This window comes from Mobula birostris, chromosome 9 (genome assembly GCF_030028105.1).
Source record: "Mobula birostris isolate sMobBir1 chromosome 9, sMobBir1.hap1, whole genome shotgun sequence".
Lineage (NCBI taxonomy): Eukaryota > Metazoa > Chordata > Chondrichthyes > Myliobatiformes > Myliobatidae > Mobula > Mobula birostris.
The window spans coordinates 130,775,528-130,796,460 of NC_092378.1; the positions used below are offsets into that span (position 1 = coordinate 130,775,528).

A 20,933-nucleotide genomic window follows, 5' to 3' on the forward strand; every position below is an offset into this window, starting at 1 on the left:
CTATGATGTCAAAAATGTAGTATTGTATTTGTTTTTAATATAGGAAATGACTGTAATGACTGCTAGAATAATAAATGGATTAATGCAAATCTTCAGAGGAGTTGCCAGTACACCCTGAGCCAATAGGCTGTTGCCAGACACCCTGAGCCAATAGGCTGGTCCTGGACTTATTTCCTGGCATAATTTACATATTACTATTTAACTATTTATGGTTTTATTACTATTTAATTACTTATGGTGCAACTGTAACGAAAACCAATTTCCTCCGGGATCAGTAAAGTATGACTAAAATGCCGAATTACGGGAGGATCACATTAAGCAATAATCCTTCTCTAATCCGGCACCATTGGGACCTGAGGAGTGCCAGATTAGTGAAAATGCCGGATTACAGAAGGATCGCTTTAAGCATAATCAGTGCTGGATTATTGAAGGAACTGGATTACAGGTAGTGGGATTAGTGAAGGTCGATCGGTATTTGGTTCAACAGGAAATATTCCTATTTCTATCTTACATAAAATCTTGGTCTTGTTGCTATTTTCTATCTTGCATCATGTCTTTTTGTCTTCTGATCTTTTCTGCCTACCACTTTCACAGATATTGGAATTTGCAATCTTTTCACCTCTTCCTCCACTCCCCCATTTTTCCTGTTCATAACCTTTTCCATTTCCAGGCCTGTTTGGGGGTGGGGTGTAATTATTGCCCCCTGAGGGTTTAACTATTGTCTTAGTATTTAAATGTTTTCATCTCATGTGTTTTCTTAATTTCACTTGTCGTCTTGTGCCATGTGAAAATTAGGTAAAAATAGTCTGTGAATTTTGACATATAAATGTAACAAACGTTTTAAATAAAAGTGATCCCAAGAAACTGCCAGAGAAGATGAGCATGTTACTCAAAATGTTGTTTTCTTTTAGGCAAGAAATTCCAATATTTTCAAGTTCATTGGAATCTCCTACAGACAAAACTGAGAAGAAAGGTGACTTCCGTGTCAGTTCCCCTTCTGCTTTTTCTAAGTTGCCAGTTTCAAGACATAACACACCACCAATTGCATCCCATGGCTCCTTGTCTGCAAGGTAACTCTATTTTTAATTTTGTCTGTCTTTTTAAAAAATGAATTTTGAAATTATTTATTTGGGGACAAATATTTGAGTTTAATGACCACTAAATAAATGAAGTCAGACCTAGCTGAATTAATTTGAACTTAGTAAGTGTCAGTTGAGTGTTGAACTTCTGCATGAAGTGTTTTAATGGTTAACGTTGGTAAATTGTACTGAGACTCTTTAAGAGTATGATGATGTTTGACTCTTATTTATTTTAGGAACTTATCCCCAAGTCTTTCCAACCGCTCCTCTCCTTTAAGCATAAATCAAACTCATTGTTCTGATGTCCAGATGGACCCATTTGCAAATGGAGCAGATGTACAGGTCAGCAACTTGGATTACAGGATGTCTAGAAAGGAACTTACTCAAATATTGCATGAGATTTTCTCCAGGCATGGCAAGGTAACTTAATATTTGGACAGCGGATAAGGCTTGACACTGGGTATTGCTTTGCAGCTACTATGGCAGATCTGTAAGAAATGAGGTCAGTGGTAGTTATGAAATTTTTGCCATTATATTTAAAACTAATTTTTAAATTTGTTTTTGTCTCTTTTTTTTTTCCTCCCAGGAATTTCTTGAGTTAGAAATCTGGTAGGAATATAAACTTCCGTCTTGACCATTAGCTAAGTTTAGGGATGGGGCGGGGGAGGTCTTCATTCTTCATACCATTTCATATTTAGTATGTTGTTACAATTCAGTTTTCAAAGTTTGCATTCGGTGATTATTTTCACTATTTTAAATCTGATTTTTTTAATATATATATATATATATATATATATATATATATATATATATATATTATTTACAAATCATTTCTTGAAAAATTTTAAATATTTCCTAGTGCGTCAGTCATAGATAAACACGTATTTGTTTTTGAGACTTGATTCACAGATTGTCCTTGTTTTTACTCAAATGCATCTTCCATATTGAAGTGCATTCCCAGAGTAAAACCCTGTTTATTGCTTTTCGATGGATTTGATCCTGAGTAAACTTGTTGGGTGCATGGATGGTTTATTAAAGTTGGTAACTAATCCTGAGGCCCAACTATGGGGATTTCAATTCAGTAATTGAAACAAAAACAAGTCAGCAATATTGATGATCTAGTTCACACACATTCTTCAGCAGAGGAAATTCATCATTGTTACCTGGTCCTCTGTCCGTGAGACCAGACCTGCTGATGTATTTGATTCTGAAATGCCTTCTGGGGTGACCCACCAATCTACTCAGTTGTATTATAAACAATAGCATTAAAGAATTAAAGTGCATTTGCAATCAAATCTAGCCAGAAATGCCAGAAAGATGATCTGTTTTAGTGTTCTCCTGAGATCTTCAACATCAGCCTTCAACCATTTTGATTTACACCATGATTAGAAAAATGAAGACTAAACCAGTCAAGCTGATTACTATCCAGTCAATTTACTTCATTTATCAGCAATGTAATGGAAAGTGTCATCATTTGTATTGTCCAATGACATTTATTCACCTGTAATATGCCAGGGGCCCTTTAGCTCCACTTCTCATTACACCCTTTGTCCAAATAAGGAGCTGAATCCAGAGGAGGGGTGATTTCAAAGCAGCACTTGACCAAAGTGATTTCAGGGATCTCTGGTAAAATTTAGCTTCATATAACTAAAGGGAAAAATCTCCAATGGGTGAAATTGTATGTCACACCCAGGGTGAAGATTGTCAAAGCTGGAGGTCAATTATCCCAGTTCCAGGATATTACGACAAATGTTCCTCACAGTACTGTCCCAAGCCCCACCATTTTAACTGCTTCATCATTGACTTTCCTACTATCATATGGTCAGGCGTGGAGATGTTAGCTGGCACTTGTGTTCACTTCTGTTTATAATTCTGCAAGTGAATCAATCCATGCCAGCCTACTGCAAAAGGTAGACTACATTTCGAGCACTGAGAGACAGCATCAGTGCTACCAAAGTACCAGCAATGGCCATCACCAGTTAAAGAGCCACCTACCCTTGACATCAAATACATTACCATCACCTCGTGAGCCACCACTGACCAGAAACTCAACTAGACAAGCCAAGTCAAAGCTATAACTGTGAGCAAGTCAAAATCTGCAAGGCAAGTCACGAGTATGGGTTTTCCCCCTGGTAAGCTAGCCACTAATAGAGGATTTTAAAAGTTTTTTTAGATACATGGTGTAAAAGAGGAGAAAATGGATATTGGACCACTGGAAAACAATGCTGGAGAGGGTAATAAAATAGTGGATGAACTGAATAAGTATTTTTGCATCAGTCTACATTGTGGAAGACTCTAGCAGTATGGTGGAAGTTTCAGGTGTTTACCATTCCTAGGGAGAAGGTTCTTGAAACTGAAAGGTTTAAAGGTGGATAAATCACCTGGACCAGATGGTGTACACCCCAGAGTTCTGAAGGAGGTGGCTGAAAAGATTGTGGAGGTATTAGTAATGACATTTCAAGAATCACTAGATTCTGGAATGGTTCCAAAAGACTGAAAAATGGCAAATGTTACTCTGCTCTTCAAGAAGTGAGAGGGGCAGAAGAAAACTATAGGCCAGTTAGTCTTACCTGGTTGAGAAGTCGTCGGACTCAATTATTAAGGATGAGGTCTCGGAGTACTTAGAGGCACATGAGAAAATAGCCTGTAATCAGCATGGTTTCCTCAAGGGAAAATCTTGCCTGACAAATCTGTTGGAATTCTTCAAAGAAGTAACAAGCAGGATAGACAAAGGATATTCGGTTGATGTTGTGTACTTGGATTTTCAAAGGCCTTTGACAAGGTGCCACCCATGAGGCTACTTACCATGGGCTTGTAGCTTGTTATTACGTGAAAGATTCTAGCATGGATAAAGCTGATTAGCAGGAGGCAGAAAGAGGTAATAAAGGGAGGCTTTTCTAACTGGCTGCTAGTGACTCGTGATCTTCCACAAGTATCTGTGTTGGGACCAATTCTTTTTACATTATATGTCAATGATTTGGATGATGGAATTGATGGCTTTGTTGCAAAGTTTACAGACGATATGAAGATGGGTGGAGGGGCAGGTAGTTTTGAGGAAGTAGAGAGGCTACAGGAGGACTTGGACAGATTAGGAGAATGGACAAAGTGGCAGATGGAATACAGTGCTGGGAAGTGTACGGTTATCTAATTTGGTAGAAGAAATGAGAGTTGATTATTTTCTGAAGGGAGAGAAAATATTTTTTAAAAACAGATATAAAGAGACTTGGGAGTCCTTGTGCAGGATTCCCTAAAGATGAATTTTCAAATTGAGTCTATGGTGAGGAAGGTAAATGCAATCTTGGCATTCATTTCAAGAGGACTAGAATATAAAAGCAAAGATGTAGTGTTGAGACTTTTTATAAAGCACTGGTGTGGCCTCACTTGGGAGTATTGTGAGCAGGTTTGAACCCCTTAGAAAGGATGTGCTGAAACTAGAGAGGGTTCAATGGTAGTTCATGAAAATGATTCCAGGATTGAATGGTTTGTCCTATAAAGACAGTTCACTAGAATTCAGAAAATGAGGGGTGACCTGATTGAAACCTATTGAATGGTGAAAAGGCCTTAATAGTTTGGATGTGGAGAGGATATTTCCTATGGTGGGGAAGTCTAAGACCAGAGGATGTGACCTCAGAATAGAGGGGCATCCTTTTAGAAGAGGAATTTCTTTAGCCAGAGGGTGGTGAATCTGTGGAATTCTTTACCATAGGCTGCTGTGGAGACCGTCTTTATGTATCTAAGGCAGAGGTTGAGAGATTCTTGATTGGTTAGGGCATGACGGGATATGGGGAGAAGACAAGGGTGGGGCTGAGGGGAAAATTGGATCACCCATGATGAAATGGTGGTGCAGACTCGATGGGCCAAATGGCCTAATTCTGCTCCTGTATCTTATGTTCTCTACTTGCCTGAATGAGTGCAGCTCTGACAAATATCAATTACCTTTATCTTATTCAGCATAATCCAGCATATTTTCCTGATGCCCATCCTCCGCCAATAACTGCTCTAGATCAATCCACCAATACCACCCCAAATACTTGCTCCCTTTATCAAGCCCAAGGGCTTTAAGCAGCTGAGAACAGATTTGCAAGGCACCCTACAAGTGGGACTACATCCTGACTTGGAGATGTATCCTATTCCTTCATCAACACCTAGCCAAAATCCAATGGCATCTTGCCCAGCTGCATTGTAGGAGAACCTTCACAAGAAGGACTGCAGCAGTTTAATCTGGCTGCAAACTAGCAGGAGACAATTGGGATGGGCAGTGACTGCCAGCTTTGCTGGAAACATTTGCAGTGGTGGGGGAAAAAGCTGAGAATGTGATCAGAATGAATCATTATCTCACCCGGGGTGAATATGGCTACAATGACAGGTGTTACTTCATGTGAACCATTTATTGCCCCTCTGTAGATGCTGCCTGACTTGCTGAGTTTCTCCAGCATTTTGAGTGTGATACTCAAGGAGCTTCTGCAGAATCTCTTGTTTGTGATCTTCCTTGCAGGTTTTACAATTTATGAAAAATCTGGAATTAGTGTTTTTATTTTAATGATTTGTCAAATCAATTTGAGTGATTCCTGTAAGCTGAAAATTATTTCTCATCTCAACTCTTGGATATGTAGGTGAAAAGTGTGGAACTAAGTCCTCATACCGACTATCAGCTGAAGGCAATGGTGCAGATGGAGAGTCTCCAGGAAGCGATTTCGGCTGTCAATAGTTTACACAGATATCGGATCGGATGCAAGAGAATTCAAGTATCATTAGCCACTGGAAATATCAACAAATCTTTGGCTTTACTTCGGTAAAATTATTTGTGCCTCTACTTTTCAAAATGTTTGATTTCAAAATAGCTATTTATTAGCTCTTTACTTTTTTTTAGAAACCGAGTTGGTTGATTGCCTCGTAAGAAAGCATTTGTCCTATCTTTTTATTCTTGTGTAATGTGTTCATTGAAGCAATTGATTCACACTAACCCCTCTGAATTATTTTCTGTTTCAAATCTAAATACTGCTGTTAGCTCTGAAGCTTCAGTTCATGATTTTGAAACCTGATGCATAGGTCTTTGGGGAAAAATGTTATCTATAAAGTAACCTCGTAAAGTTAACTAGTTGTTTTAAGAACAGTTGTAAGCAAGACATCTTAATGGTACTTTGGTCTAACCAAAGATTCCTTATTCACACAACGCACCTTGTGTGGTGATTGATCAATGGGGTGGAATGATCTCAACGGCTTGGCCATACTACCATGTTTTTTTCCCCTGACTGATTTTAAACAACTCTTTTCATTGCAACTCTGAAGTAAATTCGCAGCAGCAAATAGAGTAATTTGTATTAACTGTAAAGTGCTCTATATTCCAATTATAGATTGACTGGTAACTAAAAATTTGTAAAGACAGCATAGTATACATGGTTTCCATGGACTCTAAGGCTTTTGATGAGGTTCTGCGTGATATGACAGTTTAAAGAGTTGAGAAGAGATCTGAGGCATCTTGACAAAACGGGATCCAAAATCCTATAATGTAGTGATTGAATGTTATTGATTGGATACAAGAATAGGTGCTGGAACCTTTTGATGGTTGTAACATGTCATGTATAACTTGGATGATAAAGTAGAAACGCTGATTAGTAAGGTTACAGAAGTCACAGAAATTGGTAGTCAATAACAATAAAGGAGATTGTCAAAGCATATTATGGACATGAATCAGCTGGAAAGTTGAGCGGGGTACTGGCAGATGGAATTTGTTCCAGATAATTATGAGGTGACAGACTTCCAGAGGTCAAAATTTGCTTGGATATATAGAGTAACTGGCAAGTTAATGTCTTCCTGAAATTGGAGACATGGGTGAGCAAATTGGTGGAGAGAGAATTTGGTATGTTTGCCTTCATAAGCTGAGGCATCGAGCATAAGTTGGAACTTCACATTGCAGCTGTACAGACATTGATTGGACAGCTTTTGGAATACTGTGCAGTTCTGGTTGCCACAATACAGTACAGATATTGTAATGAAGAGATTCATCAGGGTATTGCCTGGAATAAAGGGCTGCAGTTATAAGGAGAGATTGGATGGGCTATGTTTATTGCTCCTGAAATATGGGAGGCTGATGGAGTGGCTTTTGTTATAAAATTCAGGGTGTGGAGAGGATAGTCTTTCTCTCAGCACGGTGGAGTCTAGAACAAGAGGGCATAGGTTTAAAGTGAGAGGGAATCATCTTGGGGAAACCTGAAGAATGGGGTGGAATGATGTGTTAATCTGTAACAAGGTGGTAGAGGCAAATACTTTTACAAAGTTTAAAAGGCATTTGGATAGGTATATGGGTAAAGCAGAGAGAAATATACCCATAATACAGGCAAATGGGATTGTTGTAGAAAGTCGTCATGGTAGGCATGGATAACTTGATTCTGTATAAAATGTTGAAGGTGCTTTACAATGGAGTGGTATCTGAAGTTCCAGTATCTTGTACTTTGAACAAGTTTTTATATCAGTGAATTTGAATGTATGAAATAAATATCAAATGCAAGATTTGACCCCTTCTCCAAGGCTTTAGTTCTCTATCTTTGTATGAGAGAGTGCAAAATAGTTTATTAAACTGTATAGTATTTTAACATATTTTTTTTCTTTTATCGTAGTTCCGAGGCTATATTGATCCTGCAGGATGCTCCAGCATGTTGCTTGCCATTGCTGAAATTTACAGAACTCTATGAGAAAAGGTACAGATTTTAGATCTATAGGTTATAAATGTAGTACCTTTTCTGTTTATGAATTCCTGTACTCTTGTGTCCCTCTGAATTCAGGTGTATCAAAGCATTGAGTTTCTGAGGCAGAATCAAAATAAATGTTGAATTAATTGAGATAGTGTAACTACAGTACTGTGCAAAAGTCTTGGACACATACATAGCTAGGGTGCCTATGACTTTTGCACAGTGCTCTACTGATCTTGTATATTGCATTGTATTGCTGCCGCAAGGAAAAACAAATTCCATGACCTAGGAGTGATAAACCTGAACATGGTATGGATCTCTATTGTGGACTGAGAGTGGGAAGGGGGCAGAGAGATGGGGGGCTCGTGGTCAGGAAAAGGGGCAGGGAGAGGAGAAGGATGTGGAAGCACCAGAGAGACATTCTGTAATGATAAATATTCCATTTGTTTGGAACTGAATGACTTTGCCTGTTTCTCTGGTCTGGCTGTGCCTGTACCCACACCCCACCTCCACTCTGGCAGCCCTTCTCTGCCACCAGTACCGCACCTCTCCCGCGGTGCTCCACCCTTGCCATTCCTAACATCGTTTGCTCCTACCAGGTTTACAAACTCGCTCAAATACAGTAAAGTCTTGGGCACCCTAGCTATATATGTGCTTAGACTTTTGCACATTATTTTTCTTAGCAATTCTCAAGGTAAGTTTATAAACTTGTACTCTGGTACATATTACTGAATTTTCTTTTGGCCTTTCTTTGTCACAGATCTTTTCCATTACATCCTTTGCAGTTCAGCAGTTCTTGTACTCCACACTTGTCAATTTTATAATGTATATTTATTGTAGTGTACATAAGTTGATTACAATATTCAGAAAATCCCATGGTTATTTTCTAACTAGCTTTTTTAAAATCTCTCTCCAGATTTGGACACAAATTGATCGTGTCTGACTTGTACAAATTAACTGACACAATAGCTATCCGTGACCAAGTAAATGGACGAATGGTTTGTCTCTTGCCCAGCTGTCAGGCAAGACAGAGTCCATTGTCTTCTGCTTTGTCATATGATGGGTCATCAGCCAATTGTAGCCCAGTGGTATTTGAAGAACTAGAATACCATGAACCAATCTGTAAACAGCATTGTTCAGATAGAGGTTACAGGTAGGAATCCTGTTTCTGTTGGTTTGTGCATTAGAGATTGCATATTACTGGTAAATGTAAAGAATAGAAATCAATATAACTTATGCTGTTCTTTGAAATAATTTTTAAGGTTGACCTTTATTGTCCGTGATAATAAATTTGCTAACATAACTGCACTTGCTAAAGTAAATGTTTATATTCTGTAAACCTTTCTGTAAATCTTGTTCATCTAACTAACTTTGAATCAAAGGCAAGTTGATATAGTTAAAAATAGTATTAGACCAGTACATTCAGCAAAAATTGTAAATAATTTTATATATGATTCTGGAAAGGCACTCTGCAATGACTAATATCAGTTTCATTGGTTAGGTTTCCATTGTGGTTGTGTATATATAAATGCATGACCTCCGTGAAATATTTGAGTGTTCCAAAAGAGATCTGTTGATTACCTCTGACAGTGTGTGGATAGGTGTGTATTAGCGTAATCAGGGTTTTTATTTAAAAAATGGACTTTAATTTGTCAATTATTATTTGCCTTGAGATACCTCAAAGTATTTCCAAAACACAAACCAACAATTTTTTAATAAAAACTGAGGATTAATATTCATGTGTCAGAGATGCAGCATAATATTTGCCTTTCATTTTGCAGCGAGAATGAATTTGATCCAGATTCTTACAAAATACCATTCATCATATTGTCCCTAAAAACATTTGCACCACAAGTTCATAGTCTTTTGCATACACATGAGGGAACTGTACCACTTCTCAGGTGAGTTCTCAACTGCTGAATATTAGTGTTTTTTTTGTATGTCTGAGATATTGTGGTGAAAATATTTTCTAGAAATTTCACTTCTACATTGTGTTTATGCATAAACTGCTCAGAATTTCTGTATTCTAACCAGCCTAAACTGTTAATATAAAAACAGTACATTGCTTTGTTCCACAATTTCAACTTCCTATTTTGTACTTTGTTATTATCAGTTTGATCATTCACTCCGTTGCAGACTTTCAGTGAAAAGGTTATTTGTTGGTTAGAACACTCCAGTTTTTTCAAGTAACTGGGGTGCCAGTTTGGAGTCATTCAATCAGGTTTACTACTCAAAGTTCTGCTCAAGGAACTTATGCAGATGTGTTCACTCTAAATAAGTTCTGAATAGTCAAGTGTCTTGATAAGTTACAATCCAGAAGCATCCGGGGCAAGGAAAGGAGAAAACTACAGTAGAAAGATCAGCAGTGAGCTACTCAATATTTTAGGGAATTTTATTCTACCTGTAGCTATTTGTCTAGATTCAATTATTAGCTATTGGTGTTTGCAATATCTAGAATGACTAGATAATCATAGTGAACAATTTCATTAAATTCGGTATTTAATGCTGTTTACCACCAGCAATAACTGTCAGTACCCCTTTTTGCATTCTGAAATTATAGCAAGATGTTACCTCTTAATAGATCCAGAAACTTGTCCCTTTGGATTCTGGTGTTAACAATCTGAATTCTTAGTTCTGAACTGAGCACTTCATAACAGATCTGTATTTGGACTTGATTGATCAATGTGGCCCTGCACAGGCTAACTTAAACCAAAGCAAAGTGCACAAGGGACAGTGGAATTGGTCCCATTGGCCACTTCTTCCCATATTTTGTTCTGAAACAAAATGCTCTTGACTTTCATTTTGATTAAAAAGAGAAAAAATGTGGCAGAATAGTCTTTATGTTAGTGCAATTGCTCTTCATGTAACTCTGAATTTTATATATTCAACCTTTTTAACTGATATGCTGTCTGCATTATTAACCATTTGTCAATTTAATTTTTTAATTTTTTTTTTTGATGGTCCAAGCCTTTTATTTGAAGAAATATTCTCATTTTCCACTTGAATCTTGCTCTGAAATTTAATTGATTCTCAGGTTTTACTCTTTCTCTGAACGAACCACCTTTTCCCACCTTAATCCATTACCATCTGGTGCCTCTCATCACTTCCATTCCTCCTGATGAAAATGCTGATCCACTATTACTCTTTCCTCTCACTATTAGAAATCCCTTTAGCCAAAGGGTGGTGAATTTGTGGAATTTGTTGCCACATGCAGCTGTGGAGACCAGGTCATTGGGTGGATTTAAGGCAGAGATTGATAGGTCCTTGATTGGACATGGAATCAAAGGTTACAGAGAGAAGGCCGGGAACTGGGGTTGGGGGGGGGGGGGAGATCAGCCATGATTGAATGGCGGATGGCCTAATTCTGCTTCTATGTCTTATGATCTTGTTGCCCTCATCTCGGGTAGTCCCAGTTATCTGATGTTGGATGGAGGTGAAAACATCAAACTGGGAAATTTTCTTAGAGTTCTTGACTTCTTTAGACCAGAATTTTGGATTTAGAGTGACAGATCTTGCAATTGCTAGTTTTAATGTATCGTCAAGTACAGAGTAGTGTTAAGGACTCTGTGGAACTTGTTTGTATTGAAATCTTACAATGTTTATTAAAGTGGACTAAAGCAGATTAAATCCTTTGGTCAGGAGTCCTTGCTGTGTAAGCCACATATCTTGAATAACTGAAGATCAATATTATGAAGTAACTGTTAAGAGTATGATGAAAATGCTAGAAGGAACTTCATTTGAAAGATGAGGCACATTGTGTTCGGAGGAATATTGTGTGAGGAGTAAATCCCTTTTGAAAACCTGTTTGAAACCTAAATAGTGACAAAATGAGATTACATGTAGTCCTAACTTTTTTTTCTATATTTCACTTGTATTTTGACCATTTAAAAATCCAAATGTTGAATTCTGCTAAAAATATTTTTTTAAAACTGCCATTAGTTCTTCGAGCAACACACCTCAAAGTGGCTGGTGAACGCAGCAGGCCAGGCAGCATCTCTAGGAAGAGGTACAGTCGACGTTTCAGGCCAAGACCCTTCGTCAGGACTCCGCCTGAAACGTCGACTGTACCTCTTCCTAGAGATGCTGCCTGGCCTGCTGCGTTCACCAGCAACTTTGTGTGTTGCTTGAATTTCCAGCATCTGCAGAATTTCTGTTGTTTGCATTAGTTCTTCGGTTTGATTCTGATTTCTTGCTGTAATATATTTAAGGTTTATTGTTTGAAGCTACATTTTATATACCATACAAGAGTTCTCTGAATGACAAGTTGATTATTCTAATCAAAATGGGAAATGTGCTGAATTAAGTAAATTGTATAGACAGTGAATAATTCATGCAATACCACAAGAGTGCAAAAAAAATTGAGTATTGCTACTCAATCCAGTCATATCATCCTCTTCTATTGTTCTACACATTTTTCAATGTAGGAATCGCTCTATGAACATTAAATGGAAGCCTGCATAATTTTTCCCATAGTGCATATTATTACTTATTCCAGGAATGTTGAGACCAATTATTGGATAGCATTGCAACCCTAGTTGAAATCAGCTAGACTGGCTAACTGTGAATTGAATATAAAATGCTTATTCAATAGCTAATAGACTGGTTATACTACAGTGTGCTGCCAGTTGCCCCATGTGTGCTGGTTCTACCCCTTCCTTGCAGGTTGCTCTGAATTGCAACCACTTTTATTTTTAAAAAAGAGAGCATGTGTTTTTGCTCATCACCTTTAATTTCCCCATTTTGGCTGTGACCTCTCATCTTGAATCCCTCCAAGTAATACAGCTTCCTACTATCCAATCTGTCCAGGAACTTAACATTGTTCCTTCAAATCTCACTTCTGCCAACTTCTTTCCTGTGATTGAAGTAACTGATACTGCAGGGCCACCTCACCCATTGTGTAGTTTCACACTCGGATCAAATGATCCAGCCTTCTCAAACTTGGCCGCCTTAATGAGTTATGTGTGACTTTTGTTTAAACCTTTGCTTTGTTAATGCAGACAGCAATGTGTTTTTCTTTAAGTGTTCCCCATTGTTATACCTTCTCAATTGTTATGCCTTCTACTTTAAATTTGTGCATTAGTCTATGAGATGTAATCAGACCCAAACACTTGATGTTCTCATTGGTTCCCAGACTGTCTTGATTATTTCCAAAATTCATGTTTCAAAACTGCTTTCGTATAAGGCAGATAGCTTTCTACATCATATGAATTTTTATTATGATTACATGCTTCATTAATTTTTCATTTTTCTCAAGTAGAAATTCTGATTTCTCTTGCAGTTTTTTAGATTGCTATGCATCTGAGTTCACAGTTTTGAAGATGGTGGAAGAGGGTGAAGGTGGCGTACCTTTGGAACACCTCATAACCTGTGTCCCTGGTGTTAACATTGTCACAGCACAGAATGGTATTAAAGTTGTAAAATGGGTTCATAACAATCCACCGCCACCTAATGCTGGTAAGCTGACATGTTATCCAAAGCAAGCTAATGGAAAACCTGGTTTAATCTAGGTATAGACGCAATTGCAATGATTGCTATAATTTTATTTAAAAGCATGGTAATTTTCACCTTGCAAGTTCTTGCACAACTTGTAGATTATTTTAACATGCATGCATCAGTAGGTACTTGAGAGTAGGACAAAGGGTGCTGTATTGGCTGACCCAACGCATTGGCTAGCCAGAGCCTGATCTGGGAGGAATGGGGGGGGGGGGGGGGAATTGAGTGCTCAAAATCAGAATTTGGGAGTCTGAAATAATAGAAATTGTATAAATAATGGAACTTTCCTTTTGTGGAGTCCCATTTCATGACAATGCTACTAAAATGCCCTTGTCTGACTAATACCCAGTGATGATTGCCTACGAGTGACATGGACCATCTTCTCTGACAGTGCTGTAAGTGTTACATGGGAAATTGGATCTTTTGACACCAGGCAGTTATGAAAATTATGACAGAGCACAAATAAAACTTGTGCAGGAGGCTGTATGATGACACCAAACAGCTTGGATGGGCTAGTTTGCACTGATTTGTACAGCTGGTTCTATAAGGAACTACTGATTAACTCTAATGCATGCATCAGCAAGTTCTGAATTTGCACAGCTGCTCAATGTATGTAGCAGTATCATACATGACAGGACATTTCTGTAACATACCAAGCAGAGGGATTGAGTACAAATTCTATCTCATCCTTTGGCTTTATGCCAACCCTTATGGTTTGTTAAGCATGACTCCATTTGAATGAGTTTGCTTTTCTCATTGAAATGGTACATGAAGCCAAAATTTTTTTTAAATAAAAATAAATATAAAATTAGAAAAATGCAAACTGAATTTGAAGTTTAGAAATATTTAACCTTTGTACTTTTCTAACTTTTAAGTTTATTTTTAATTATTTAAGTGGGTTGTGCAAAATGTCACCAGTCATTAGAAACTTTTAGAGATAGTAGAAAAGGCCTTCTAACAGAACTGTCAGGCTCAATGTCCTGCAGTATGTTCTCAGAGTGAAGGGCCATGATGTATTGCCTTCAGGACCTTGAAGCGGTGCTGCTTCTAAAGGTGCACGTGGCCCATGGGAATAGAGTACAAGTCATGATCAAGGTCAAGCACAACTGGCCCTTTGTGTTTTCCTTTGGAAAAAGTTAATGTTCAATGGGATAAGAATGTTGGGTATAATACTGCAGAGGGTAGGTGAGCAAACACATATATTAGAACAAAAGAAATAGAAGCAGGAGTAGGCCATTTGGCCCATCGAGCCTGCCCCGCCATTCAATAAGATCATGGCTGATCTGTCCGTAAACTCAGCTCCATCTACCTGCCTTTTCCCCATAACCCTTAATTCCCCTACTATGTAAAAATCTATCTAACTGTATCTTAAATATATTTAGTGAAGAAGCCTCAACTGCTTCCCTGAGCAGAGAATTCCACAGATTCACCACTCTTTGGGGGAAGAATAGTTTCTTCTCATCTCCGTCCTAAATCTTCTTCCCTGAATCTCGAGGCAATGTCCTTTAGTTGGTCCTTAATAATAATAATATAATATTCATTGTATTCTTGTATCACCATTCTAAATTTTCTGTACCTACATTTATAACCAAAACTGGCTTGGGAAACTGGAATTGCAATTGTACCTTTCTACAAATTGTTCTATAAGAATTTCTCTAACTATTGATGTATAATTGACTAGGATTTTAAAGCATTGAACCGGACCATTCAAACCAATGGTCCACATGAGTCTCTGCCATTCTACTTATTTTTGTTAACGCATTACAAAACACTGGGATGTTCTCTTATTGTAAATGGGGTGGTGGGAGTGTATCAAGAAAACTGCATAGAAATGTTTTTGTATCCAGGCAAACGTAAATTTAAAGTGCTGCTATTTGTTTAATAATAAAAGTTGTGCTAGTAAACTTGGATTTTTTTTTTTAACTTGGACTATGAAGTGTGGCATGATTCAGTGCCACTTTGTGCTCACTAACCTACAGAATCAATATTTTCACCCATTTTTTTTTTTCTGCAGATCTTTGTTTGCTACGGTGTAGGAGTCCAGTGGGGAATCCTCAGCTTATTCAGTTCAGTAGAGAAATAATTGATCTAATGAAGAACCAGGCTCATTGTGTCATATCTCAACACAAATTTATACCAACTTATCACCATCATTTTGGAAAACAGTGCAGAGTTTCAGACTATGGCTATTCCAAACTAATGGAGTTATTGGAAGCTGTGCCTCATGTTTTACAGGTGGGTTTTATGCAAAAGAATGATTTATACTCCTTACGTGCAGTACTATTTTTCTGTAAATAGATCTGGAAATACTAACTTGACTAATGGCTAAATGCATTATTTTTTTGTCAACAATCAAAATTAGGAATTTCTACCTGATTCAACACATTTCATTAGCAAGAACAACTTGAAGGATGTAATTTTGGCTTTTAATCTCAGGTCAGAAGGAAAACAAAAATACTCCAAATCCAATTTCAATGTAATTTGGAAGAAATAATTATTTGTATTGTGGCGACCCACTTTCTAGCACACACGAACCAGCTCACGAAACAGCGCGCGCAGGCAGAGGGCCGGCCCCAAAAGGGCACCAGGCCATCTTCAGCAGGGGGAAAATCCCGTGTGCGGAAAGTGTCTGGGAATATGCATCCCCCCCACAGCAGTCCCACCCCAGGGAGTGCGGGAACGGGAAGGCTTTAAAGCAGGCCGCGAAGTTTGAATAAATCTCTTTCATTGCAACTACAACTCACCGACTACGTGTGGTTATTCTAGCGCTGTGTGTAGCACACCGCTACAGTATACCTATTAAGATGGCAAATTTGGGTTAAGTTTCCATTGTCTTTTTAAATGCTTTTGCAGTTCATACCTGGGGCTGGGTATGATGCTGAGCATATTTGTTGCCCAACACTGCCTACTCAGGAGATAATATTGCCCTTGTTAATGGAGTTGTTGTTATCATTGCTGCACTAGTCCTGTTATTTTGTTCTCATGCATTAATGTTACTTTATTCCTACTGTCTGTTCATATCTTTTGATTTTATTATCCTTTACTGCTGGCTTGATCTTCATAACTGTTCCAGATCTCCCAGCCTTCCTAATTTTCCTGAGGTTTTTACTGATTCATATTGGCATAATTCTGTCCCTTTTCTGACACTTTTTTTTTGTTCTTCTTGAGACCTATTTAACTTCCTACACTATTCAGTCATCATCTGGCCTTCTGCCATTGGTCCTTAACCATCTCATTTCTTTTTGAGCTTGACCCATTAGAAAGTGAACTGATTAGGAGAAAGAATTACATTGTTATTCCTCTCCAAATATAAAGAACGAGAAAATTCATTATGAAACAAAGAAAAAATGGACACCAGCTAGAAGTCATAACTTAAATATTTAAGTAAAACATACACAGTACAAGAATGAAATTTGGGCAAACAAGAAATCAAAAAGAATGTCATAGAAGGCCATCTAGGATAGATAGTATTCTGTAACATCTAATTTACAACAGGTTTTAGATGTGATCTTGAGTGATAAATCTCCAAGAGCATAGATGGACATCTAAGCAGGAAAAAAGGATGCATAAGAACACTTTTTTTAACAGAACATTAACGATAAAAGCAAGCAGTAGATGATTTACAAACTGATTTTTTTTTATATAAAAAAAAAACCAGGAAGCTAAACCTAATGGCAATTGTCATGAGTAAATATTGCAATATATTTCCTGATGATCAGTGCTTAAAGATTCTATTTAATGCAGAAGCTCCTGCTGTAGATTCTCCCACATCTTGCAATACAATTTAACTGACCATTTCTTCTTGCTGTTTACTTTAGATCCTTGGTTTGGGCACCAAACGCCTGCTTACATTAACTCATCGAGCACAAGTAAAGCGCTTTACAAAAGATATACTTAAACTACTTAAATCTCAAGCCAGCAAACAGGTGTTCATAAAAGAATTTGCACAAGCATACCACTGGTAAGTATCATAGAATTCCAGAATTCATTCTGGTTCATTAAGTACAATTATTTTTATTTAACTGGGGGTTGGAATTTTTCTACTTTGACGTGTAGCAGCCCGCGTCTCCACTAACCTGGGCAGATAATACAAAGCACAATGTTGAATTGTTTCTTCCCAATGATATTCACTCCCCTGTAAGTCCAAGTCAGGGCAGCTAGATTTGGTGGGTCTTTACATATTTTCAGTGGGATTGAAACTATGAAAGTTTAAACTTTTATGTTGCAAAATGTATTATTGATTGTAATGAAGTTTTAAAAGCTCAGATTCCCACTCTGGGATGCTGTGTTAATCTTGGTTCCAATACAAACTCTTAATGCCTAAAGTAACTCCACAGAAATGCAGGTCTTCTATGTCGGCATGGACTTAAACAACATAAAGATGATTTGCATTTCCAGTGATAGGACCTATTCGCTGACTTATATAAACTCAGATTGTCATCACCAAATCCTCTGCTGTTAAAATCCTGGGGTTCACCATTGATGAGAAACTTGACCAAACTAGTTGCACATTCTTGATCCAAAAGTTGGTCAGAGGAAGCCTCCTGACACCCTAAAACTCCTTCATCTATAAGATGCAGGTCAGGAGTGTGATAGAATACTCTGCTTAATTGGATGAGTTCCAATAGTACACAAAACTAAATAACATTTGGGCCAAGACAGCTCAGTAGATTGGCAGCCAATCCCACTCCATATACTTTCTCATTACCTCAACTGCCATCATGGCATAGCTACAGTACATGTTATTTACCAACTACACTACAGCTACCTAGCATAGACTAGTTCCATGGCAGCACCAAAACCCACATTTTCCACCGAATAGGACAATAGCAGCAGGTATACTGGAATTCTAACCACAGGCTCCCTTCCAAGGCACTTGATGCCCTTCAGTGCTAATAGGTCTAGATTTTGCGATTCACCCAATCAGCATAGGCAATTAATCCTCATCTTGCGCTTTTTTTTGCTGTTGAGGAAGAAACCAGCCGTCCTTTGGCAAATCCCATAATAACATTGATCAAATAGTAAAATGACAGGAAAACAAAGGACTCTTTTGACAGATGAATACCATTTTTAAAAAGTCTTGGAGTTGGTTCTGTAACTCAGCAATATTTTCATCCAAGGACCAAAATCAATGTCTGTTTTATTTACTTAGGTGTTTTTCAAAGGATTGGGATGTCACAGAGTATGGTGTGTGTGAACTGGCTGATCTGCTTTCGGAAATACCAGACACTACAATCTGTATTTCGAAACAAGATGAAGATACAGTGATTTCTATCCCAAAGAGAGGTTTTTGTTTCTGCTTTTTAAATTTGATACTGTTGCTAGAAGTGTAATATTTGGCACAACTTTGCAGCATTTTTACTTTAGAAAGTAAATTTCCCTTTTTAAAAAAAAAAATCAACAGCGGTAGCTTTGTTACTAATGTAAAATGAAAAATTTACAAATATATGAAGTGTTAAGTCCCTAGGACATACTGATTTTTTTTCTCCTGAGGTAGATTTCTTAAAGTAAATTTAAAACTTATGAACATTGATTGGATATGGCACTGCCATGAAATGTAAATCTTTGATCAGTAATAACAGGATCTCAGAATGCTAATAGATGGTGCCACATGTGTATATTCGAGAACTGAACATGCCCCTTTGCAAGGATACAGTCATCCTTAGGCCCTTGACCAAAAAAGGTGGAACATTAGCAACTATCCCACTTCATATAGCTATCATTTTGCTCTAGTTTGTACCATGGCTTCTAAAAAGTCAGTGTTTTGTAGATATAATGAAAGGAAGTTGGAAAATTATTTTTAAGCTAGTAAGCAAATTTTATTTTAGTATGAAGTTAAAGCAGTTCCCTATCCCACACCCAAATCTTTTATTCCACCTCACCTCCCAGCATAGATTTTTAGTTATAAAAGTTTTAAGGTTATGGAGAGGGTAGAGCTAGATCCATTCACAAACCTTGTACATGCATATCCTGTCCTCAAATGTGACTTAATAAATTTTGATTTATCAGTCTTCCTATTTACTCAAAGTAGAAAGTCAAGTTATTGCTGTGATTGTTGCCTCTTATAAGACAATGGATTGTCAGTTCTCATTTTCCTGAAAAGCACTTGTGAGCATTAAGACCACCCAACACCTTAAGGATCTTATGATGTTCTCAAATTACTGATTCATTGAGTTCTATTTCATAATATCCCAGTGTTGGATTTGAATTTTCAATTCTTTAGTCATTAATCCAGTGTTGCATTCCAGTCATATGTTTAATGTCAATGAGACAAGGATATTTTTAGAAGGGTGGGGAATCTGTGCAAAGTTACCAGCAGCTGCATGCTAAGGCCAGTAGATGGTGGTATATAGTGAGGTTGTAAAAACCCTGTTTGATCGCGCACACTCGCATTTGTTTATGTAAGGGTTTGCTTATTTTGGACTCTTCCAAATTGCTTATATCCCATCATTTCACTTAATGTGGTTTGTTTTGGTCAAATATTTTCACAACTATGGAGGATTAAAACCTTGTTCAATGTGGAACATTTCTATTTAGAGCGTACTCCAGAGGAAATAGAGAGAACAAAGCAATTTGCAAAAGAAGTAGTGGATCTACTGCGACATCAGTCTCACTACCGCATGCCCTTTAGTAAATTTATACCTACATACCATCACCATTTTGGGCGCCAGTGCAAACTTTCATACTATGGCTTTAACAAGCTCATGGAACTGTTTGAGTCTATACCTGAAGTGTTGCAGGTACGTGTTATTTAATTCTTGTGTCCTTACAAGTTTCACTAACCGTATAAAATTGAGTGGTGTCTGGTAATGCAAAATATTGGTATTACAAAGTTGGTATTGTGACCTGATATTGAATGGTATCCTCTTGAAATGTGTGAAGCTTGAGATGACACTTTTCTGGTATAGTGAACAAACCAAACAAATGGGTTTGATCCTCAGTTGTAGGGTTGAGTATTTAAAACGTGATTGCTTTAATTTGACTCCCGCCAACTCATTTGAATTTTCATGAACTTAGCCCTCCATCAGGAAATGTAACTTGTTATATTTCTATTATTTTTTTCAATAGCATGCACAAGAGGCAGTGTGTAATTATTAGACCTAGTAGCAAAATCCATACATTGCAGAATGTTTTCAAATAGGTTCATTAGCCGAGTTAATACCAGTCATGTTTTCAATGGATCAAAGTGCAATTACCTTTCACTACTTGTCCACTTCAACTCCAGGGACTTAGTAACCTTGCAACAAGATATTATTCTCATCTGTATGTACAAAATATTAATTTAGTTCCATTTGATTATTTTCTTCATTTAGGTACTTAATGTTAACCATTTGAATAGTACACTATTTGTACATTTTTAAATGTTAGAGGTTTTGATGCATATGACCATATTGTTCACAGGTTCTAGAGTGTGGCGAGGAAAAAATTCTTGTTTTAACTGAAAGTGAGCAGATAAAAGCACTGACGGCACAGCTTGTTAAATTGCTGCGGTCACAAAAAGACAGTTGTATGATGCTATCTGATTTCCTTTCTGAGTACAACAATACTTTTGGATATTCTCTGCGCCTTCAAGACTATGATGTCAGCACTGTTGGAGAACTTATGCAGAAGTTCTGCCATGTTGTAAAGGTATCTCGTATGGTTACTTTGTTACAAATTCTCCATTGGTGGT

The 20,933-nt window shown here is 37.5% G+C and overlaps 1 protein-coding gene across 4 annotated transcripts in view; it reads left to right on the forward strand.

Moving 5' to 3' along the window:
• LOC140203067 (meiosis regulator and mRNA stability factor 1) overlaps nt 1–20,933 on the forward strand; it is a 65,093-nt gene that overhangs the window by 35,373 nt on the left and 8,787 nt on the right. For 3 of the 4 annotated variants that reach the window (XM_072268821.1, XM_072268822.1, XM_072268825.1), the window contains 12 exons: nt 912–1,070; nt 1,316–1,499; nt 5,693–5,871; nt 7,697–7,777; nt 8,685–8,921; nt 9,550–9,669; nt 13,047–13,222; nt 15,276–15,496; nt 17,080–17,222; nt 18,414–18,547; nt 19,799–20,001; nt 20,663–20,890. In XM_072268821.1, the coding sequence (XP_072124922.1) occupies nt 912–1,070; nt 1,316–1,499; nt 5,693–5,871; nt 7,697–7,777; nt 8,685–8,921; nt 9,550–9,669; nt 13,047–13,222; nt 15,276–15,496; nt 17,080–17,222; nt 18,414–18,547; nt 19,799–20,001; nt 20,663–20,890 (2,065 nt within the window). The remainder of the gene's footprint in view (nt 1–911; nt 1,071–1,315; nt 1,500–5,692; nt 5,872–7,696; nt 7,778–8,684; nt 8,922–9,549; nt 9,670–13,046; nt 13,223–15,275; nt 15,497–17,079; nt 17,223–18,413; nt 18,548–19,798; nt 20,002–20,662; nt 20,891–20,933) is intronic. The other variant, XM_072268823.1, reaches the window with a different exon arrangement.